Below are 24,546 nucleotides of genomic sequence, written 5' to 3'. Positions count from 1 at the left end.
ATGGGAAGTCATCATATGTCTGGTCAAGCATGTTGTGCCCAAGTGGCTGCTGTCCTGGCCACTGGCCACGCTTGATCCACTTGAGACATACTTTGGAGACAGCAATGGTGTGATCTGCTGTACACGTGTCAAAAATGGCCAACACCAAGGAACTTTTCAAGATCAGCAGGGAGTTAGCAGGGCCCTGCGCAGCTCTGCGGTGTGATGCAGTAGGGTGGCTGCCCTTAGGCTGCCCCCTAGGGGACATCCTGCCTTGTTGGAGTTGTGCCGTCTCCTCCTCCTCTCTTCTATCAGGCACCCAAGTAGAGTCAGTGAACTCCTCATCCCCTTCCTCCTCCTCACTGGAGCAAACTTGGCAGTATGCTGCAGCTGGGGGAACATGACTTCCAGTTTCTTGACCTTCTTGGGCACCCCCTCTCTCTAGGCTCACGTTACTCCCTTCCTCAACCTGGGAACCAGCATCGGAGCCTTCCAATCGCTGCGCATCCTCCAGCAGCATGTACCCAACATGCTGTGGTCGAATAGTTCGGGGGACACCTCCATGCATGATGGTGGGGCTAGGGAAGGAGTGACTGTAGACAAGGACAAACTACTCTGAGCCTGGGTGACAGAGGATGAAGAGGATGAGGACGGGTTTGTTATCCACTCCACCAACTCTTCTGCCTGCATGTTCTGGCTCAATAACACGGCCAGCAGAAGAAAAAAGGACAAGCATGCCCCACGGCCACTTGCAGAGGATGCACCATGTCCACGACCAGCATTGTTGACTGTAGACACAGAGGCTGCTTACGCTCTTTTAGTGACCTGTGAGCATCTGCCTCTCCTTGGTGGTCTTCCGGACATGATGTATAATTTGTTTTGCAACACCACACTACACTGTATTGTGTACAGTGTACACCACCAGAAAAGCAGTAGCAACTGCACTATGGCTGCACTATATTGCGTACTGTGTACACCACCAGAAAAGTAGTAGCAACTGACAGCCAATCCTAAGAAGTGTGCTGTGGGATTAGAGGAGGCCCAGTACCTAAGGTACATTATTGGCAGGGGGATTGTAAAACCCCAAGTCACAAAGATCCAGGCGATCCAAAGTTGGCCAAGACCCCTGAATAAAAAACAGGTCAGGGCTTTTTTGGGGTTAGTAGGCTACTACAGAAGGTTTGTCCCCAATTTTGCTACATTGGCCACTCCCCCGAAAGATCTTACCAAGGGGGGGGTCCACAGGGGTAACTTGGTCTCCAGAAGCTGAGAAAGCTTTCCAGAACCTAAAGACAGCTCTGTGTAATAGCCCTGTCTTAATCACCCCAGATTTCACACAGGAATTTATAGTGCAGATGGATGCTTCAGAAGTGGGATTAGGTGCAGTGTTGTCCCAAGAGGTCAATGGGGAGGAACAACCCATAGCATTTTTAGGCAGAAAATTGACCCCTGCTGAAAAAAGATACGCCATTGTAGAAAGGGAATGTCTAGCTATCAAATAGGCTCTTGAAAGTTTAAAATATTCCTAACTGACCATGCCCCTCTCAAATGGATGGCCCAAAATAAGGAGAAAAATGCAAGAGTTACTAGATGGTTCTTGGCTCTACAGAATTTTAAATTTTTAGTAGAACATAGACCAGGTAGCCAACAAGCTAATGCAGATGCTCTCTCCAGAGTTTATAGTCTGTTTGCCCAAGTTGCTCAACCCCCCAATTTTGAGCAGGGGGGATATGTAGCGGGGTGCCTGTGAAACAGGTTAAAATTTCAGGAAAAGTGATTGATGGGATATATGTTCCTCCACGGATTCTTAGATTTGCAATCTAGGATAATACCAGCAAAGACTTCAGGGTAAAGAAGGATAGTTCTTTACCCTGTATTGGTAAAGTCCATTCCAGGGCTGGTTTTATTGGGAGTCTGATAGAGATCTGGGTGGGACAGACTCCCAAGTCCATGGACCTCAGTTTAATGTTTTCTTTTCAGGTCTTGATTAAAGCGGAGTTCCACCCAAATTTTGAACAATATCTGTATGTATTCTCTTCCTTGCCTGGATGCTGACATGCCGTTTAAAAAAATTGAAATCGCCGTAATTACCTTTTATTTTTCTATTCTTCTTTGCACTTCCTGGATCTCCTCCCATGGGAGTAGGCGTGTTTCTAGCCTCTCCCAGACTCCTGGGAGCTAGTCTCAGGCTTCCCAGGATGCCACTGAGCATGTGCGGGAACGAGCGGTGAATGCTGGGAGCACAGCATTCACCACATCCAGGAAATAAATGCTTGTGGGCTTCAAATGCCCACAATGAAGATGGAAACCGCCTGCAGTGAATAATATAAGTTATTCTTTCCGACGAAATATGTCACAGGCGGACATATTACACACAATATGTGAGTATGTAATGCTGAGAAGAAAAGTTTGTGAATGAACTCAAAAAAAAAAAAACGATAGATAGTTGGACCCCCGCTTTAAGGCAGCTGGTCTTATCTCTTAGGAAGAAAGTGTATGTCTCCATGTGAGAAGGCAACTAGGAGCATGGCTGCTTATTCCCTGACTTTGGATACAAAGTGTTTGCATTTGGAAGGACATTTACTACAAGACCAAGGACTGGTCAGACTACGGACACAGTAAGGCTTGGTAGAGCAGAAGATTACTTTTGTTTGATTTATGGCAAGATGTTTTCTTCTGTTGGGGAATATCCTGTGGATTAAACATGATGTTTTCCTAAAGAAACTGTAAGTTTGTCCCTGCATTGAGTCTGATCCTCTACAATATATATATATATATATATATATATATATATATATATATATATATATATATACAGTATATATATATATATATATATACAGTATATATATATATATATATATATATATATATATATATATATATATTTCAAATACACTGTCACTAACTGAATAACCTGCCTGCTTAATCCAAATCAAGCTATCTCTCCGTCTACACCAACAATACTACACAGGGCCGCTGTGTAGGCAGCCTTTTATATTGTGGGGCATGGACTTAGTCCCTCTGAGCCATTATTGGCCAAAGGCACCACGCCTTTGGCCAATTATGGGTATCTTAGCAGAGGGTGCTGGGATTGGCCAAAGCATGCAGGTCAGGTGCATGTTTTGTTTGGCCAATCATCATACAGCACTGCACTGCGATCTCGCAGTGCAATATGGGGCATTCCGCGGCGCTCAAATCTGCTGCAAACAGCCCATAATGTTCATTCTTCAGCGAAGGAGCAAACACCCAGTGTTAGAGTTGAACTTGTGTTCGGCCCGAACATCAAGCTCATCCCTACACACTATAGATGGACCAGCTGGATGGTGTGCCAATCTTGTTGGGGAAAATATTCACAATACTGAGATGGCTGTCAGTGGCTTGTTAACTAATCAGTAAGGGATTTCCACTAGAGGGTAATAGCAACTCCACAGCTGTAAGCAAGATAGATTTGAAAGGTGTTATCCAGACATCGACACTCCGTGGCAATGTGAGGAATCACCAGTAGTTATCTCACTGAGGAGATCTTGGCAGACCCTAGTGTTCAATTGTGGGGTGGAAAGGAGACCAATGTGAGTAGTTCACATTGATGCAGTGAGAGACTGTTTGGAAGTCTAACAGAAATCAGAACTATATGTATCCAAATATAGAGGTTAACCAGATACCATTGATGCAGCTTCCACTCCCATGGATATACAGTCCAAACCCGTGTGACACCGGCAGCAGGGACCAGCTAAGCGGCATATATTGATGGAAAGGGAAGAGGAGAATGGGAAGCAAAATTGTATCATTACCCAACCGGGTATGGAGAAGCGCAGGTCTAGCTCACCACTCTTCGGATTTCCAAGTAGTCGTGCTGAACTTTGAGCCTTGTTGTCACGGGTAGGGAGGAAGGGATGGAACGTGTTCACCACTGCTCCACAAGGATTGCTGGCGTCTCACTCTGCAATCTCCACTCATGTCAAAGGATTACTTCCGCATCCAGCAGAACATCAGGAAGTGTCAAGTAGAGGGATGTCTGTGGCAGAGAGTCTGTGTCGTCACTACAAAAGATGTGATGGCATCAAACTGATGCGTTTCACTCGGAATTTGAGTTTCTTCAGAGCATGTATGGGCAGGGATGAGGATCCTCTTATATTGTATGTAAATTAGCCTAATTGGTATCTTCAAACGTCACTCAGCACATGCTCACTTCCTTTTTACAAACCAACAACACCATAACAAATGCAGGGATACCCAGTCATTGAATGAACACGTTCTATCCCTCCCTCCCTACCCTTGACAACAAGGCTCAAAGTGCAGCACAATTACTTGGAAATTTTGGAGAGTGATGAGCTGGAACTGCACTTCTCCATGCCTGGTTGGGTAATTGATACAATTTTGCTGCCCATTCTCTTCTTCTCCATCCATCAATATATGCTGCTTAGCTGGCCCCTGCTGCCAGTGTCACGCGGGTTTGGACTGTACATCCATGGGGGTGAGGCTGCTTGAATGGTATCTAGTTGACCACTTTTAGGGATGAGCCGAACACCCCTCTGTTCGGTTCGCACCAGAACATGCGAACAGGCAAAAAATTTGTTCGAACACGCGAACACTGTTAAAGTCTATGGGACACGAACATGAATAATCAAAAGTGCTAATTTTAAAGGCTTATATGCAAGTTATTGTCATAAAAAGTGTTTGGGGACCTGGGTCCTGCCCCAGGGGACATGGATCAATGCAAAAAAAAGTTTTAAAAACGTCCGTATTTTCGGGAGCAGTGATTTTAATAATGCTTAAAGTGAAACAATAAAAGTGTAATGTCCCTTTAAATTTCGTACCGGGGGGGTGTCTATAGTATGCCTGTAAAGGGGCGCATGTTTCCCGTGTTTAGAACAGTCTGACAGCAAAATGATATTTCAAAGGAAAAAAAGTCATTTAAAACTACTCGCGGCTATTAATGCATTGCCGGTCCGACAATACACATAGAAGTTTATTGATAAAAATGGCATGGGAATTCCCCACGGGGGAACCCCGAACCAAAATTAAAAAAAAAAAAATGATGTGGGGATCCCCCTAAATTCCATACCAGGCCCTTCAGGTCTGGTATGGATTTTAAGGGGAACCCTGCACCAAAATTTAAAAAAAAAACGGCGTGGGGTCCCCCCAAAAATACATACCAGACCCTTATCCGATCATGCAACCTGGCAGGCCACAGGAAAAGAGGGGGGGACGAGAGAGCGCCTCCCCTCCTGAACCGTAGCAGGCCACATGCCCTCAACATTGGGAGGGTGCTTTGGGGTAGCCCCCCAAAACACCTTGTCCCCATGTTGATGAGGACAAGGGCCTCATCTCCACAACCCTGGCCGGTGGTTGTGGGGGTCTGCGGGCGGGGGGCTTATCGGAATCTGGAAGCCCCCTTTAACAAGGGGACCCCCAGATCCCAGCCCTCCCCCTTGTGTGAAATGGTAAGGGGGTACAAATGTACCCCTACTATTTCACTAAAAAACTGTCAAAAATGTTAAAAATAACAAGAGACAGTTTTTGACAATTCCTTTATTTAAATGCTTCTTCTTTCTTCTTTCTTCTATCTTCATTCAGTTTCTTCCTCCATCTTCTTCTTCTTCTGGTTCTTCTGGTTCTTCCTCCAGTGTTCTCATACGGCATCTCCTCCGCGGCATCGGCATCTTCTTCCCTTCTTCTCCTCGGGCTGCTCCGCATCCATGATGGCAAGGAGGGAGGCTCCCGCTCTTCTCTTCATCTTCTTCCCTTCATCTTCTTTTCGGGCCGCTCTGCATCCATGATGGCATGGAGGGAGGCTCCCGCTGTGTGACGCTTCTCCTCTTCTGACGGTTCTTAAATAACGGGGGGCGGGGCCACCCGGTGACCCCGCCCCCCTCTGATGCACAGTGACTTGACGGGACTTCTCTGTGGCATCACGGGGAATGCCACAGGGAAGTCCCATCAAGTCACCGTGCATCAGAGGAGGCGGGGTTACCGGGTGGCCCCGCCCCCCATTATTTAAGAACCGTCAGAAGAGGAGAAGTGTCACACAGCGGAAGCCTCCCTCCATGCCATCATGGATGCTGAGCGGCCTGAAAAGAAGATGAAGAGAAGAAGATGAAGAGAAGAAGATGAAGAGAAGAAGATGAAGAGAAGAGCGGGAGCCTCCCTCCATGCCATCATGGATGTGGAGCGGCCCAAGGAGAAGAAGGGAAGAAGATGCCGATGCCGCGGAGGAGATGCCGGAGGAGAACACCGGAGGAAGAACCAGAAGAACCAGAAGAAGAAGAAGATGGAGGAAGAAACCAAAAGGAAGATAGAAGATAGAAGAAAGAAGCATTTAAATAAAGGAATTGTCAAAAACTGTCTCTTGTAATTTTTAACATTTTTTACAGTATTTTAGTGAAATGGTAAGGGGTACCCCCTTACCATTTCACACAGGGGGGAGGGCCGGGATCTGGGGGTCCCCTTGTTAAAGGGGGCTTCCAGATTCCGATAAGCCCCCCGCCCGCAGACCCCCACAACCACCGGCCAGGGTTGTGGGGATGAGGCCCTTGTCCTCATCAACATGGGGACAAGGTGTTTTGGGGGGCTACCCCAAAGCACCCTCCCAATGTTGATGGCATGTGGCCTGGTACGGTTCAGGAGGGGGGGGCGCTCTCTCGTCCCCCCCTCTTTTCCTGCTGCCTGCCAGGTTGGGTGCTCGGATAAGGGTCTGGTATGGAATTTAGGGGGACCCCCCACGTCATTTTTTTTTTTTTAATTTTGGTTTGGGGTTTCCCTGACGTTTTTATCAATGAACTTCTATGTGTATTGTCGGACCGGTAATGTATTAATAGCCGCAAGTAGTTTTAAATGACTTTTTTTCCTTTGAAATGTCATTTTGCTGTCAGACTGTTCTAAACACGGGAAACATGCGCCCCTTTACAGGCATACTATAGACAGGTGTAATTTAAAGGGATATTACACTTTTATTGTTTCACTTTAAGCATTATTAAAATCACTGCTCCCGAAAAAACGGCCGTTTTAAAACTTTTTTTTGCATTGATCCATGTCCCCTGGGGCAGGACCCAGGTCCCCAAACCCTTTTTATGACAATACCATGAATATAAGCCTTTAAAATTAGCACTTTTGATTTCTCCCATAGACTTTTAAAGGGTGTTCCGTGGCATTCGAATTTGCTGCGAACACCCCAAATTGTTCGCTGTTTGGCGAACTTGCGAACAGCCCATGTTCGAGTCGAACATGATTTTGACTCGAACTCGAAGCTCATCCCTAACCACTTTATATGGATACCTACAGTTTTGCATGAGTTACCCCCCTAAAATCCATACCAGACTCAAAGTGTCTGGTATAAATTTTGGGGGGGACTCTACACATTTTTTTCATTCTTTCTGTAGGATGTGCTACAGCAAAAATGGCATTTCCATGTTTAAATTGCTAACTAATGATTAAAAAATGATAAACAGTACACAAACTCCTCTTAGGCTGGGTTCATATCTCCATGTGCAACGGCTCACAGCAGGAGTCCGGTACGTTCCCATGCACTGTTTCAGGTCCAATTTCAGCCCAAATTTTGGACTGAATTCAGGCCTGAAATGGACCAGAAGACACACAGGACCCCTGTACAATTTGCTCCGCAGCCGCCCCGGAGCTGTGTGAACCAGCTCCACTGAGAGCCGGTCACAATCTCCTGACATGCGAATTGGATGCTGGGAAACCCGCATTTCATTTGCAATAGTGTGAACCCAGACTAAAGGTCCCTAAAATACACAGAAAAATCTTTGAGGGGTTTGTGTGCTATTTATTTTAAAAACAAAGGTGCTGTCTATGACAGCTGTCAAAGTCATTTGCTGGCAATTTTAAAACTTTTTTGTTTTGTAAATGTCAGTGCTTAAAATGTCACTGTTCTTGGCTGGATTTTTTAAACTTTTTTTTTTTTGCATTGGTACATGTTCCACAGGGAAGTTTCCCAGCCTCCCACCCCCTACCTTTTTTTGGAACCCCTTACCTATTAACCCAGAATCATTGGCATTTTAATTTGACAGATTCAGCCCCCATTGATTTGGCATCCAAACTTCTTTGTAGTTTGAAGAACCCCTGCTGAACACAATCCAGGGCACTGCCCATCGCCACTCTAGAGTTAGGTTCCACTCAGTTTCTTGCAACATAAAAACATCTGTATCTTGATTTTATTTCTGTTGCAATAGAGAGTAATAGGAAAAGAGCTAAGATTTCTGTGTCTTTTGTGATTTTTGAAGATGAATTTCCCCAAAAAGACTATGGCTACAAAGGTGAATGAATGCTTGTTTTTGATTGGGTCCACACTTATGGGAATTGGATGCGGGTTTCCCTACATCCAATTTGCATGACAGTAGAGTGTGACCAGCTCTCAATGGAGCTGGTTCACACACCTCCGGGGCGACCGCGGAGTCCACTGGAAAAGGGTCCTGTGAGTCTTTGGCTCCGATTCAGGTCCGAATTCAAGCAGGGAGAACAGGCAGGGAGAACAGGGACATACCGGACCCTCTGCTGGAAGCTGCGGCTGCAGCTGCAGCTAGCATGAACCCAGCCTTAAGGTGTTTTTGTTGCTTGCTATGTTGAATATGTGTGCATAATCTGGGTACAGATTAATTTTAAAACCATGCAGCCAGGATCAGGAGGACACAGATTAATGGCTTTCTGACTAATACAAATAAAAGCAAGCACCTTGTGATACACAGCAGATGCAAAAGTTACAAATAACAGACTGCAATAAGGGACTTTCCACAGCAAGATGTAAGAGTAACATATCCATGCAAAATGTAAAATATCAATAATATCAATAATCTATGGTCCTACATATGTAAGTACAATACACTTGTATATAATGTCTGATTCCATTGCTAAGCCCCAATGGTACACTTTATAGTTATATTGATATTATTAAGGTATGTATGCTGTTTTTTATTAAGACCCCTTTCACACTGACGCGCTTTTCAGGCATTTTAGCGCTAAAAATAGCGCCTGTAAAGAGCCTGAAAAGCGCCTCTCATGCCTCCCCAGTGTGAAAGCCCAAGTACTTTCACACTGGGGTGGTGCGCTTGCGGGACGGGAAAAAAAGTCCTGCAAGCAGCATCTTTGGGGCGGTGTGGGAGTGCCTGAAAAGCGTTTTGAAAGCGCAGCAACATGGGTGCTTTAACCCTTTCTTTAGTGCCGCTAAAACGATGGTAAAGAGCCGCTAAATCTAGCAGCGCTTTATCGATAACGTGGCGTGGCCCCAGTGTGAAAGTGCCCTAAGTGTTTTTATGCTGGGAGTGGAATTCCTTTTTTTAATGTGAGGGAGCTGCAACTTCTGTGACCTGTTTTCAACCAACAGCTGGCTAAAGCTTGCTGTCGGCTGACGTCACAAGGTCAGTCCAGGCTCTGGAGAGATCCCGACTTTAACGTTGGGATCTACCCAGATGTCTAGACCAGCATTTGGCTCAGCCTTTCAGAAAGCTGATGAGAGCCTGACCAAGCCGTTTCCGCCCCCTCCACGGCCTGGCCCTGCAGTGACCGCTGAAGGGGTAGAGCAGAGAGTCGGTGACTGACATGGTCTTTGATTGCTCAGTTCTTGGTCTAGAGGTGGTGGGGGACAGCTGCAGCTAGGATCGGCACTGCAGCCATCTAGGTGAATACGATTGTTTAAACTTGCAATATCAGGAGACTGGACACCTATGAATCTTGATGTATTTTTGGTGATACAATAAAGCTTTTTTTTTTTCTCAAGATTCACGGGTGTGCAGCCTCCTGATATTGAAAGTTTGGATTGGCACAGTGACAAACTGGGCTAGCACCCTGCCTCATATTGGAGAAGCAGCTTGTCATTGCTGGGATACCTGGTGCAGTGGATGTATGTGCATATGAGTGTTTGTTATTTTCGATTCCCACGCTTCTCTTTTAATGTGTCAATCCAATGACCACTCATCTTTACATCTGTACAGTTCTGTATGTGTGTGCATTTCTGTGAAATATTCTGTTAAATGTGATATTATTTTTATGTGCTGTCTTGAAATAAAATGTCATCAGATAATAAGGCACAATCAGTCCCTACTAATGTGAAATTTTGATACTGTAGGCCTGGACCATTGTGACCTTTCAACAAATCCAGGCCTGACTGGATACCTGACATGTACTTTATTTTAATATGAAGAATGAGTAAATCAATTTTCACAAAAGAGAAAATAATGCAAATCTGTTCATTTGACAAAGACATTTCTGATGATCCTATCTGTCTAAAGTTGCCTAGTAAGGTGGACCGAAATACCACTTTTTCCTTTCTCAGTGTAAAGGAAATAAGAGCCTGCTTTTAAGGCCATTGGACTTAATAGATTAGAATCCCTATCCCCTGGACATCAATGAATTAATAAAAAAGTAGTGTAATTCTTTATTAGGTGTGATAGTAAAAAGTCATATATTTCCTCAAAAGGGTAGTGGTGTCAGAAGGTGTGTCCCACTCCGCTCCAAAATTCATCGATAGGTGGTTGTTGGGCCACTTTTTACCAGTCCATTTTTATGTCAGACACAGCAGAATGCATATTTAGGGTCTGCTCTGCAGAATCACCGGTAAGGTAGATTTTATGTTATTCACTCATCTCTGAAGTATATACCCTTTAGGAAATCTGTACAGTTATTTGCATAAAATAATGGTAAATAAAGCATAAGATAAGCTATAAGTTGCCACATGTATTCAAATATACATGCTGGAAAACATTTCATGAGTTTGCAAAGTTCAACAGTAAGCAAGCTTACTTATACTATAAAGTATAATATTATTTACATGTTATATATTGCCCTTGTCTTTTTTCTCTGAATTTATAAGAAATCCTATTTACACATTAATATTTCTAAATGTGAAGACAGATATAGCATGGTATGAGGAGATAATTGAGGCTTTCCAGGCAGAGCATAAAGGATTTTAGTGTCATCCAGGAGATGCTGTAATTGGCCTCAGAAGGACTTGTTTCTAACACCTCACTATCTCCTCAACATCCTGTACTGGGAAAGTGACCTGTCCTTGACTTCATGCATAGTGACATGTAATAGCAGCAGGAGACAAAGTATTAACTTGTAGTTCTGGCTAGAATGACACACACCGCTTCAGTCATACATGATTATTAGGCATGAGAAAACTAATGGCAAGCTGAAGATTCAACCAGGATTAGGCTTAATTGCAACCTTGGATATTTGTGAATATAGCATCACTAGCATGTATTTAATTCACTAGCTTTTTTTCTTTTTTGAACATTTTTAAAACAGCCTAACTCCACCCTTGACATACAATAAAATATTGGTGGCTCAATCGTGAAAAAAAACACATTGTTGCATAAGTACTGTACAGAGTTGGGGTATGTGTATATATTATTTTTTTATGTATTTAAGGATTAGCGTGGCAAACTAAACAAAAAATAGCAAGCAAATGAAATACCAGAAGTTTGGCGGAAGAGAACCAAGTGGAAGGGATAATGAAAGTCAACTAGGCAAACTGCCAGAAGAGTTCAGTTACAATGTATGATTATTTTCTAAATATTAATTATTATAAAATAGAAGAAAATGTTATTCCAGAACAAGCAACATTGGTAACATTACATACGATGCTAAAGAATTGTTTTAATGGGCACTATGTTCAGTGAGGGTAAAGGGAATCACAGTTGGCAGCAAGTAATGGGGGTATGAAAGCTAACAGCATATGCAGGTGAAGAGTGCAGAGGGTATGACAGAAGGCAGAATGAGCAAGAGAGGAGTGCAGAGGATTTGACAGAAGTATGTGCAGGGGAAGAGTGCAGAGAATATGACAATGGGCAATATGTGAAGAGGAGGACTGCTGAGGGTATGTGGCAAGCAGTATGTGCGGGAGAGGATTGTTGAAAGTTTGATGATGGGTAGTACGTGCAAAAATGTAAAATATGATCTAAAGTGTGGCTATAAAGTTTGTGAATCCTTTTGTATTTTTAATATCTGTAATATTTCTGCATAAGTATGATCAGACCTAACACTAGATAATGGAAACCCAATTTTTAGATATTGAAGGAAGTTACAGTATAAATTTGTGTATGGCAAAAGTATGTAAACCTTGGGTAGCAATAACTACAGGCAAATATTTCCACTAACTGTTGATCAGTCTTGCACTTTAGTCCATTTCTTTTACAGGACAGCATTAGCTTAGGCATGTTGGTAGGCTCACATGAACGTCTACTTTAGATCCTGACACAAAATTTAAAGGTCAAAGGTCAGGACTTTGAACATTAACATTCTTCTGCTTTAACTGTCCTTTGACTGACTGACTTGTGTGTTTAGGGTTTTTGTCTTGCTGCATGATCCACTTCCTCTAGAGCTTTAGTTCATGGAAGGGAACATTGATATTTTCCTGTGGAATTTGCTTTTACAATTCAGACTTCACAGTTCTAACAATAATAGCAAACGGTTCTGGTTCAGGGGCAGCAAAACAGGCAACTGCACAGATAAGATAAAGTCCTTATGCCAGAATGAAATATGTGCCTTTCATTAAACATGACCAGGGTAGATCAGAGATAACCTTCTATACTAATCAGATCGGGCCACCTTCCTAACCCAAATTTTCTATAGCCCCCCCCCCCCCCCCACAAAAAAAAACATACTACAAGACATACTACTTCATACTACTCTAGGGTTGAGTTAAAATGGCCATAGAAGCCTTTTATTTTAAATAGCACACAAAAATGTAATCAACAAAACATAACACAACAAATCAAATAAGGTTGCAGGTCATTGGAGACACCAAATCACCATATGTCCTGTGATACCAGTTAGCTATGTTTTGCCCCCAGCCACAACCCCCCCCCCCCAGGGACTAATTCAGTTTGCCTCAGATACATACTGGTCTACAGCTACAGGTAACTGTATGTTAACTAGACTAACCAGAGGACACCACAGCCAAGAGAGGTCCCCAACTGTTTTCACAAAAGCACCAGATTTACACAACTTTCAAGGATATCACAACAGTCTATGTCTGCTATGACCGAAATCCAGACCAATCAAGGTCAATAAAGAGGGAGGGAAGGTGGAAGGGAGAGAGGGATGAATGCTCACTCAATGACTGTGGATTTCCAACTGGAGCTTCTTTACTCCTCCCCCACAGCCTACCTGCCCAAGGTTCTTTCCATCAGCCTGCTTCTTCTGACCAACCCAGTAAGTACTTTTCATTTATTTTTTCACCTTTATTTTTAACCCAATTAACCCCACGTTGCCTGGTTCCCCTTCGACCTAATCATGTAAGCCCTGTGCTCATTTAACTTCAATCATAGCTATGAGACCCTCTCAATGGTCTTTACTCAAGCCAAAAAGTTCTATTTTGTTGTCATACATTCACAGAACATTTTTCCAGTAGCTATCTGACTTATCCAAATGGTTTTTCAGCAAACAGTAGATGAGCAGCAAAGTTCTTATTGTATAATAGTGGCTTTCTCTTTCCAACCCTGCCATGCACACCATTGTTGTTTAGTGTTCTTCTGATGGCAGACTTATAAACACTCGCATTCCCCAATGTAAAAGATTAATTTACTTCCTTATATGTTAAAGTGATTGTAAAGGATTTTTTCTGTGCAATGGAACTGCACAGAGTGGACCTGAACCTCCTCTTCTAGGGTTCCCCGTTAGCACTCCAGGCTCCTCCACTTCTCGATGTGCCACCATACAAAACAACTTACTATTGTGGTAAACCTGCAGGCTCCATCCCCAGCCATGCTAGCTGCATCCATAGAGAGACAGCATGGCTCTGACCTGCCCCCCACTCCCTCATCACAGGAAATCCTCTTTGTTTGACCCATACCAAATTTCTACAAACCTATGTTGTAAAGATCAGGCTAAATGAAGACCCAGATTTATGTTCTTAAAATAACACAGATCCTCCCACACTGATTATCATTCAGTTGGCTGAAACTCCTTCCTATAATTTCCAGGTTAGATTCCCTAAAAATCACAGAGGTTCACATACCTTTGTTACACAACAATATTTAAAGTGTAGTTGATACAGCAATAGTGCCTACAACCCAAATATAAATGAATGAATTACTCTCTTCATATCTCAAGATCATACATAAAGTGCTCAGTGCATAAAAAGGTCCAAAACCTGTGCATAACAAGATAAATTTGTACGATCACTCCAGTTTTCTCCCACACTCCAGCAAAAGAGTCAAACAAACACTTGTTTTTCTCTATGTATAGGTCACTCCTGATGTTCCAATGCCTTTCTGCTGGTATGATATATTTAGTGACATAACTTCAAGTCTTTGGAACACATGTTAACTAAGCTAATAAAGGGTCTGGAGGATATTAGTTACGAGCACTGAACTTATTCTCGATGGAGAAGAGATGCTTGAGAGGGGATATGATTTCAATTTATAAATACCATACTGGTGACGTCACAATAGGGAAGGGAGTTTAACAAGACACGTGGATAGTAAATAAATAAATGTAACGCTATGTGTAAAATTATAAATATAAAGTGCAAATCTCTAAAATAAATAACTCCTACATATAAATGAATAGTCCATAAATTGAAAAAATGAAGTAATAAAACATGAAAAACTCTTCTTGTGATCAGTGTATCCACACAATTCCACCACAGTGATTGTTCGTCCTCAAAAGGAGTGCATACCACCACCAGTAAAATTGCGCACTCACCTCCCAGATGAGCCAAACTCATATGTGGATTTCCCCACAAGCTCTTTGCTTTCACTTCCTCTTCCCAATCAATGGTGGGTAATCCAGATGGCTCTTTTCTTAATGGTAACTCAGCTCATTAATATCCAAAGAAGCGGATCATCTCCCAGCTTGGCTCAATATTCCATGAGTTCAGGACATGTAAATAATAAGTATAGAGACCATAGTGTTCTCCGTATACAAATTTATTCAAAGCCCCCAAAATGACAAGTTGCACTTACAAGATAAAAACTTTTTTTATCTTGTAAGTGCAACTTGTCTATTTGGGAGCTTTGAATAAATTTGTATACGGAGAACACTATGGTCTCTACTTAAATAAATGCATGCCTTGTGTTCATAACTGAGTGATTTGGGACAGTTACATTATTTCTATGGATGCCTTGGGTTCAGTTACATGCATATTGGATAAGCATATACCATACCAGCAGAAGGACATTGAAACATCATAACAAAGTGATTTTATTGATATATTTTAACAGAGATCAAATGTGAGAAGTCAGTTGTTATGATTTACATACAGTACCCTTTAACTCTGGATCATTTTCCTTAATAAATTATTGAACAAGCATAATGTTTTTGACACATTAGTTCAATCAGGTTCTTGTCTAGTATGGGCTAGAAAAGAATCATCACATTTTTTGTCACATTTGTGCATAAATCTTGCAAATTCAAAAAGGATTAACAAAATTTCAAGTAGAACTCCAGCCAAAAATAACCAGATAAAAATTAAAAGCCCATTAAAAGATAACCAAAAATCAGTTTTTTTCTGCAATATATTAATCTTCAATTTAGAGATTTCCCCTGCAGGAATTTCTTTGAGCCCATGTCCTCCTGGACATCCTCAGCTTGTGATTGGACAGCAAATATTTCTAAATATAAATCTGCAATTTAGAAAATTACATTTCAAAACTTTACCATGGAACCATGCTGCAATCTGCTCACTGTCCTTTTCCATGCCAGCACGCAGTGGGATCTGCTCTTCTTTAAACCAACGAATGATGACTTCCCTTGATATTGGCCTAGCTGGTCGTTCCCATACATTTCTTAAAGGAAAACACAGATATTTTACTGCTAATCATGTATCTGAGTACGTTCAACACCAAAATGGATATCACACAAATAATTTTTGCCCATAACTGCCCATAAAGTAAACCGCTGAGAGGCTGAGCCAGATGCTCCCACCCCCTCAGCATTCCAGTGAGTGTGGAGGGGGGGGGGCAGAGCAGACAGTGGTGACTGATAGTCTATAAGCTCTCTGCTCACGGAACTCGGGGAACCGAGGGATCAGCTGTGTTTGATCGCTCAGTTTTCAGTCTTAGAGCAGGCGGGTAAGTATGATTCTAAAAAAAAAAAAAAAAAAAAAAAAAAAAAACATACTTCTTTTTTAATCCTCCAATCAGGGACACGCAGACTTTATCCAAACTGGCGTAAAAATGTTGGGACGGGAGTTTCACTTGACTTTTTGAATCAGAAGTGCTGTCTCATTACAAAGCCTTTCATCTTTATTTTGTGTAGTAGAGTTACTGAAATCTATACAGTTGGACAATATCACAATTTAAAAAGAAAGCTAATTTCCGAGCTTAATAATTATGTACAAGGACAAGCAACTTAAAACCAATACTGGCAGGTTGATGTATTAACTCACCAACCTATTTCTTATTTCTCTAAAGATCTCTGTGCCTGAATTAGGTTTCCTGTAATTTGTTCTCATATTGTTTTAATACAGCTTTGCTATATTAACACAGTATGAGAGTATCTGCCCTGTTAGCTAGCAGTCTGGAGGGGTAATTGGATGAGCTTAAGGAAGAGTGAAATTTCAAGAAAGGAAGGAAGGGTGGGAAGGACCATCAGCAATATAGCAATTTTCACTGTCTAAAGCTGGATACACACTATACAATTTTCTTTAGATTTTTTCCTTTAGATTTACCAAAACCATATAATATGAGGTCAAACCTTAAGAGTTTGAATTTGTATGCAATCAGGCAGGCCCTTACACTACATGGTTTTGGTAAATCTAAAGGAAATCAGACAACAAAAGTTGTATAGTGTGTATGGGGTCTAAGGAGAAAAAAGATCAATCTATGGAATGGGGTCTGCAGAAATGCAGGCTCTAAAATGCATTGTAACCCTCCTTATAATATGCAACTATTAACAGAGCAAGCTTTTCTGGATCACAAGAATATGACATCTACTTAAAGCTGCACCCCAGGAAAAATCTACGGTAATCCGAAAGGTGTAATACTGTACATGTAAGGAAGTGTTTAACCTGCAAAAGGATTTGCATTTGTATGTATTCAGTCTTCAGATTTACACATCTCCATAACATAGTACAGTGTGATGGGTGACACCAATTAAGAAATACACTGCTACCCCCAGCCTGGTGATTGGACAGTGAAGAAGCAGTAAGAGAGCAATAATGCTTTCCCTCGATTCTCTCTGCTTTTTCCTATTGTCAGCTCCTTTTCAGTATTGACTGACTGGCTCCCTCTGTCAGTCAGACTTCTGCTGTGCATGTGATTAGGAGAGGCTGAAATCAAACCCAGATCAGGTACTTTTACCCTAATTGCATTCAAAAATATTGACGTTATTTTAAAGTTAATTTATTTCAAATTACATACATGTTATACTTACCTGCTCTGTGCAAAGGTTTTGCTGTGCAAAGGTTTTGCATACAACGATCCTCCTCTTCTCGGGTTCTCTTGGCTCCTCCTCTGCTCTGTGTACCACCATAGGAAGCCTCTTCCTATGGTGGCACTAGTGTGGGCCAGATCCCAAGCTGGGCTTTGTGCGTCTATTGGCACACACAGTGCAGCTCAGCCCCGCCACCCACTCCCTCCTCACTGGATCTGATTGACAGCAGCAGGAGCCAATGACTCTAGCTGCTGCCTCCATGTCCAGTGAGGAGCTCTCTGGCACAACGCTGTATTGAGATCTTATTGAGGCTGGGAGGGGGAGAGAGCTGAACATAGAAAGTTTTTTTACCTTAATGCAGAGAATGCATTAGGGTAAAAAGAAACCCTAAACTTTTACAACCACTTTAAAAAATGAAATGATGTATTAATAAATGCAAAGCTACATTAAAGGAGTTGTAAAGGCAGAAGGTTTTTTAGTCTTAATGCATTCTATGCCTTCTGGGTGTAGCAGCATTATTCTAGCCTTCTGGGTGTAGCAGCCTTCTCAGCACCCCCCTAATACTTACCTGAGACTCATCTCTGTGCAGTGATGTCCACGAGTCCCTCAGCCACCCAGGACTCTCCCTCCTGATTGGCTGAGACACAGCAGTGGTGCCATTGGCTCCTGCCGCTGTCACATAAAGTCAGTTAGCCAATTAGGAAATTAGAGGGGTGGGGCCGAAAGGCAGCTCTGTGTCTGAATGGACACACGGTGCTACAGCTTGGCTCGGGTGTCCCCATAGCAAGCTGCTTGCTGTGGGGGTACTTGACAGGAGGGTGGGGCCAGGAGCACAGAGGAGGGATCCAAGAAGAGGAGGATCCAGGCTGCCTGTGTTTAGAGACTCAGGATCACTGCTTGAGAATGTGGAGGAGGTAGACGGAGAGGCATGTCCAGAGGCTGGGGATCTGTGCTTGTGTGGTTGAGAGAGTGGAGGGAGAGGGCAGAGGGGAGTGTCCAGAGGCTCCTGTACATGATTGGAAGAGTGAGCTGGGACTTTCATCCAGTGACCCACAGGCACAACGAGGAGGATTGGAACAATACATTTACTGTCAAGGTGTGTCTATGTCTGTCTATGTGATTGTGTGTGTGTGTGTTTGTGTGTGTGTGTCTATGTCTGTGTGAGTGAATGAGAGTGTGTGTGTCTCTGTCATCCATATCCCGCAAGGAACAGGTGCTAGCTTCATCTGTCCATACTTAAAATGGCTGCCCACACAACACATGTGAGTGCTGTACTAATAATTCATTCCATAACAAATACAGCCTCTTGTTAAAATTCTCCCTAAATCTCATCAATATCTCTGACTGCTGCAGGTTTTTTTTCAATATTATACTGTATATCTTTCATATATGTGTTTGGTTTATCTGAGGTTTCAAAAACTTTTAACGCAGTTGCTAAAAAGGGGTTATACCTTAAAAATCTTAAAATCGTTATGCATTACTTACTCGACTGGTAGTTGAATTTTGATCGGGGGTGTACTGCAAATTTCTTGGGTAGGCTCCTGCCCATTGTTTAGAGTAGAATTCTGAAAAAGATTACTAAGCCCAGCTACCTTTCCTTTCTGGATGGCCCGAAGAGATTGCCGATGATATTCAGCTCGTGCTCTGCGGGCTTTATGCTTGCGCTCTTCATCAGCTGCCTTTGACTTGCGTACTGCAACAGGAATGGTCAAAGTTGGGTCATTATACAGAATTGTTCCTACAGTGCTATGCAATATACATAATAACACTGCAATCATGGATACATAATCCTACGAAGACAAATATGAGAATTCCCCATGAATTGTAATTCAATCTTCCTTGTTTTAGTAGAAAATTAAACAAACCATTGACATTTCTCAAATCAAATGAATCTAAAGTTTAAACTAAAAAGAAAGAGGAAAGAATGGGACTTTATATGAGGCATGTTACTGAATAAATATCTAGTTTATATTGATCTTTAAATTGTTTATTATTTCCAAATCAAGTTAAAAAGTATCAGTAATCTTTGGTAAAAGACATGATATACTGTAAATAACAGTTCACTTGGATTATGTCTTTTTTACTTGTTATTTACAATATATCATGTCTTTTACCAAAGATTGCTGATACTTTTTAACTTGATTTGGAAATAATAAACATTTTAATGATCAATATAAACAGGAAGGTCGGTAACTGTGTTCACATAGATATAATGCCACATCCAGAAATTGTGAACCAAAAGAATAAGTGCCCCTAAATGGACTTTAAAAGCATTAATATCTATACAAAAAAAGTATTAGAGAATGTTTGAAGTTCTACTAAATATTTATTTTGACAAAACATTTTAAAAGTATGAGGACTTAAGACAAAAAATGATTGGAATATATACAAATCTGTGTGTAGAAACATCAATATAGCAACACACGGTCAAATGTGATCCTTCACCCGAAGCATTTCAGTTAAATTCTTTCCTTAGGGTTGTTCTGCAGGAAACATACATGTGCATCTATAACATTATTAGAAATATGCAATATCAATAAGCATTATTCCAAAGAGTACATATGTATCCATAAAAAAAGTGTAATTTTTGTATATTTAATGCACTTACATGTGCTGAGATGGTGTCACAGATGAAACATTCCACAATATAAAAACAAAGAAAAGTTGATTTTAGTCACCCCACAGAGGTGATTGCCTCTATGTTGAACATACATTGGGAAGTCAGGGATGATGGGCCTCCCCTCCCCCAAACTGGAGTCCCCCAGGACAAGGCAGACAGGAGCACTGAGGCCAGCAAGTGAAAGGACAGCATAAATGCAAAAGATAAATATAAAAAATATGTATAATAATAAATATTATTGGAACTAGGGTAAAAGTAATGCCATGGAAATTACTATCAAATAGTGCATTAATCCAGAATGGGGAGGCTATAATGAGCAGAGATTAACTTGGAGTATCTACACTGATGTATCAGTCAGTTAAGGTATAAGGATGCTTCAACGAAGCATCCTTATCCCTTATACCTTAACTGACTGATACATCAGTGTAGATACTCCTGGGGGACTCCTGTTTGGGGGAGGGGAGGCCCATTATCCCTGAATTCCCGATGTATGTTTAACATAGAGGCAATCACCTCTTTGGGGTGACTAAAATCATTTTATGAAACACAACTTTTCTTTGTTTTTATATTATGGAATGTTTTATCTGTGACACCATCTCAGCACATGTAAATGCATCTAATATACAAAAATGGCACTTTTTATGGGTACATATGTACTCTTTGGAATAATGCTTATTGATATTGCATATTTCTAATAATGTTATAGATGCACATGTGTTCATCCCGAAGAACACCCCAGAGGAAAGAATTTAACTGAAACGCGTCGGGTGAAGGATCACATTTGTTTGTTTTAAATCGTCATGCTTTTAAAATGTTTTGTCAAATAAATATTTTGTAAAACTTCAAACATTCTCTAATACTTCTTTGTATAAATATTAATGCCTTTAAAGTGCGTTTAGGGGTACTTATTCTTTTGGATCATATATTTATTCAGTGACATGCCTCATATAAAGTCCCATTCTTTCCTCTTCTATTTTTGTTTAAACATATATTAGGATGGAGGATTGCCACTGCTATGATTAGGTTGTGTCAGGTCACACCCCCGGTTCGGTTCGCGGCAGAACATGCGAACAGGCAAAAAATTTGTACGAACACGCAAACACCATTGAAGTCTATGGGACTTGAACGTGAAAAATCAAAAGCACTCATTTTAAAGGCTAATATGCAAGTTATTGTCATAAAAAGTGTTTGGGGACCCGGATCCTGCCCCGGGGGACATGTATCAATGCAAAAAAGTTTTAAAAACTGCCTTTTTTTGAGAGCAGTGGTTTTAATAATGCTTAAAGTGAAACAATAAAAGTGAAATATTCCTTTAAATATCGTGCCTGGGGGGTTACTATAGTATGCCTGTAATGTGGCGCATTTTTCCAGTGTCCCTGCACAACAGTCCCTGCACAAAATGGCATTTCTAAAGGAATAAAAGTCATTTAAAACTGCTTGTGGCTGTAATGTAATGTCGGGTCCCGGCAATATATATATATATATATATATATATATATATATATATATATATATATATATATATATGAAAATCATTGAGAAAAATGGCATGGGTCCCCCCTCAGCCCATTACTAGGCCCTTTGGGTCTGGTATGGATATTAAGGGGAACCCCGCACCCAAATTACAAAAAAAGGCGTGTGGCCCCCAGGCCCTATATACTCTGAACAGCAGTATACAGGTGGTCCCCGGGTTACAAACAAGATAGGGACTATAGGTTTGTTCTTAAGTTGAATCTGTTTGTAATTTGGAACAGGTACATCTTTAAAGTGTAGCTCCAGCCAAAAAAATCTATTTTTAAGCTTTTTGGATAACATAGGGAAAGGTTCTCACCCCTGAAACATTTGTTTTGCTGTCTGTGCCCCTGTTCAGAAGAATTCATCTCACTTTCTGTCCCAATGACAATTGGATTTTGAAAATTTTGGGTCATTAGGGAAACTAGGATTGGTGATAAAGCATCAGTGGAGACACCTTTTTCCCATATTAACTATTACAGGAGAAAATTTTCCCTTCCTAGTGGTAGATTTCCTCTCACTTCCTGTTGTCTCCCTCCATTTGTAAGTAGGAGGCGTTTGTAAGTCGGATGTTTGAAAATAGGGGACCGCCTGTACATACTATATGGCCTGCCCTATACACTCTGCGGAAAATTGGGCCTTAGGTGTTGGTGGTACCAGAACACTGTAAGCCCTCACAGTTACTCTTGGTGGGCGCTGGAACGGGCCCTGCTGTGAAATATTATATCAAGAATTGTAATGACATGCCCCTGTTAAACAGGGGCAGAAAAATTGGGCCTTAGGCAGTGGTAGTGGTGGTGGCACAACACTGTAAAGCCTCACAGATACTCTTGTTGAGTGCAGGAACGAGCCCTGCTGTTAAATTTTTGATCAAAAACTGTAATTACATGCCCCTGTTAAACAGGGGCAGAAAAATTGGGCCTTAGGCAGTGGTGGTGGTGCCCTGAACCAAAAATATTCTTAGAAACCATCATCATGAAGATTGAGGAGAAATAGGATAGTCAGTCAGCATAATAGGATAGTCACTTAGCATATGCAGTCTTCAAGGGATCCCAAATCCATAGAAAAACCAATCCGTTACATCAGCATCAGGTGCTTGGTAGCTGGTGATCCAAGACTGATTCATTTTTATGAATGTGAGCCGATCCACAGAGCCTGTGGACAGACGCACTCTGTGATTGGTTACAAAGCCTCCAGCAGCACTGAATGTGCATTCAGAAAGAATGCTAGATGCAGGACAGGCCAGTAGCTCAATTGCATATTGAGCAAGCTCTGGCCAGTGGTCCATCATCAAGACCCAGTAACCCAGTGGATGTTCTGTTGGAAAGGTTTCCAAGTCTGATCTTGCCCCTAGATATTCCTGCACCATGTAATTCAGATGCTGGCGATGGTTGCTGGAACCGATCAGACCTTGGCACTGAGGACTGAAGAATTGCCTGAAGGCATTGGTCAGCTGGCCACCTTCTCCACCATTCTTTCTGTGACTGAACGAAGCCTCAGCAACACGTTGTCCAGCACCAGGAAATTGTAACCTCCCAGGCTCTGGAAACGCATTGTACAAACCTTTCTGCAAGGCCTCCCAAAGATGTTTCATCCTCTGCTCCCTCTGTGAAGACTGGATAAGTTCTGCAACCTTACCCTTGTAATGTGGATCAAGAAGGGTTGCCAGACAGTAATGATCCCTCTCCTTGATACCACGAATCCTAGGGTCCTTTCGCAGGCTTTGCAGGATCAGGGAGGCCATGCAGCATAAGTCAATTCAATCCTGAGTCCTCTGGGTCACTAAGGATCACATGATCTTCAGCCACCTCCTTCCAGCCACGTACAACTCCATGGGGACTAAAAACTATCCCTTGAAGACTGCTGCTGATGCTAAGTGTTATCCTCCACCTCCATGCTGTCACAATCCTCCTCCTTATGTTCTTCTTCCTGTGTGATCGGCGGGCCCGCAGGAATACTATCTGGATAAAGGGGGCCGCTATTCTGCCTCAAGTGCCCTGTCCATTATTCCACGAAGCATGTGCTACAACAGGAAGACAAGAGGGACAGTATGACTGCTCACCATCCTTGTGTCCTCATCAAATGGTGACAGGACAGTGCATGCATCCTTGATCAGTAGCCACTGACGTGGCAAAAAACAGCCAAGATACCCTGAACCTGTCCTGGTGCCATATTCACACAGGTACTCATTGATGGCCCTCTGCTACATGTGCAGCCACTACAACATTGCCAACATTAAGTTTGACCTGGTGGGCATGTCACAAATGAGGCAGTTCTTGGGCAAGTTGCATTCTCTTTGAATGTCACCCAGCCGAGCACTGGCATTATATGACCGGCGGAAATGACCACTGACTTTTCTGGCCTGCCTCAGGAGATCCTGTAAGCCCGGGTACCTGCTCAAGAACTGCTGCACCACCAAATTCAGGACGAGAGCCAAACAGGGAACATGGGTCAAGTGTCCCTGTCGGAGGGTGGAGAGGAGGTTGGTGCCATTGTTGCATACAACCATTCCTGGCTGAAGCTGGCGTGGCATCAACCACCTCTGAGCCTGACCCTGCAGAGCTGCCAGAATCTCTGCCCCAGTGTGGCTCCTGTCCCCTAAGCAGACCAACTCAAGCACCGCATGGCATCTTTTTGCCTGAGTACTTGCGTAGCCCCTTGAACGCCTACGGAGCACCGCTGGTTAACAGGACAAATCTGCAGAGGAAGAGACCATGGAGAAAGAAGAAGAGGAGGGGGTTGAGGAGAGAGCTGTGGCAGAATCACCACTACTAGCATTTTGGAGGTGTGGTGGCAGAACAAGCTCCAACAATACTGAACCCTGTCCTGCATCCTTCCCAGCTGCCAGCAGAGTCACCCAGTGCACCGTGAAAGAAAGGCAACGTCCCTGTCCATGCCTGCTGGACCATGAGTCAGTGGTAACATGCACCTTACTGCTGACCGCCCTGTCCATTGAGGCCAAGACATTACCTTTCACATGATGGTAGAGAGCCGGAATGGCCTTCTGTGAAGCAGATTGGCCAAAAGTACTTGGGACACCTATTTCTATACCTTCATTCCTCTCAGTGCAGGTTTTTGAGAGGACTGGAGGTATAGTGGGG

The 24,546-nt window shown here is 42.5% G+C and overlaps 1 protein-coding gene across 1 annotated transcript in view; it reads right to left on the bottom strand.

Moving 5' to 3' along the window:
* Window positions 1–24,546, bottom strand: part of SH2D4B (SH2 domain containing 4B) — a 530,802-nt gene that overhangs the window by 133,388 nt on the left and 372,868 nt on the right. Inside the window, exons 5-6 of the mRNA XM_073596884.1 lie at window positions 18,799–19,006; window positions 15,598–15,725 (exon numbers count right to left, since the gene is read on the bottom strand). Of these exons, the coding sequence (XP_073452985.1) occupies window positions 15,598–15,725; window positions 18,799–19,006 (336 nt within the window). The remainder of the gene's footprint in view (window positions 1–15,597; window positions 15,726–18,798; window positions 19,007–24,546) is intronic.

The sequence above is a fragment of the Aquarana catesbeiana genome, linkage group LG08 (assembly GCF_042186555.1).
Source record: "Aquarana catesbeiana isolate 2022-GZ linkage group LG08, ASM4218655v1, whole genome shotgun sequence".
NCBI classification, from domain to species: Eukaryota; Metazoa; Chordata; class Amphibia; order Anura; family Ranidae; genus Aquarana; species Aquarana catesbeiana.
This window is presented reverse-complemented; position numbering and strand designations above follow the sequence as displayed.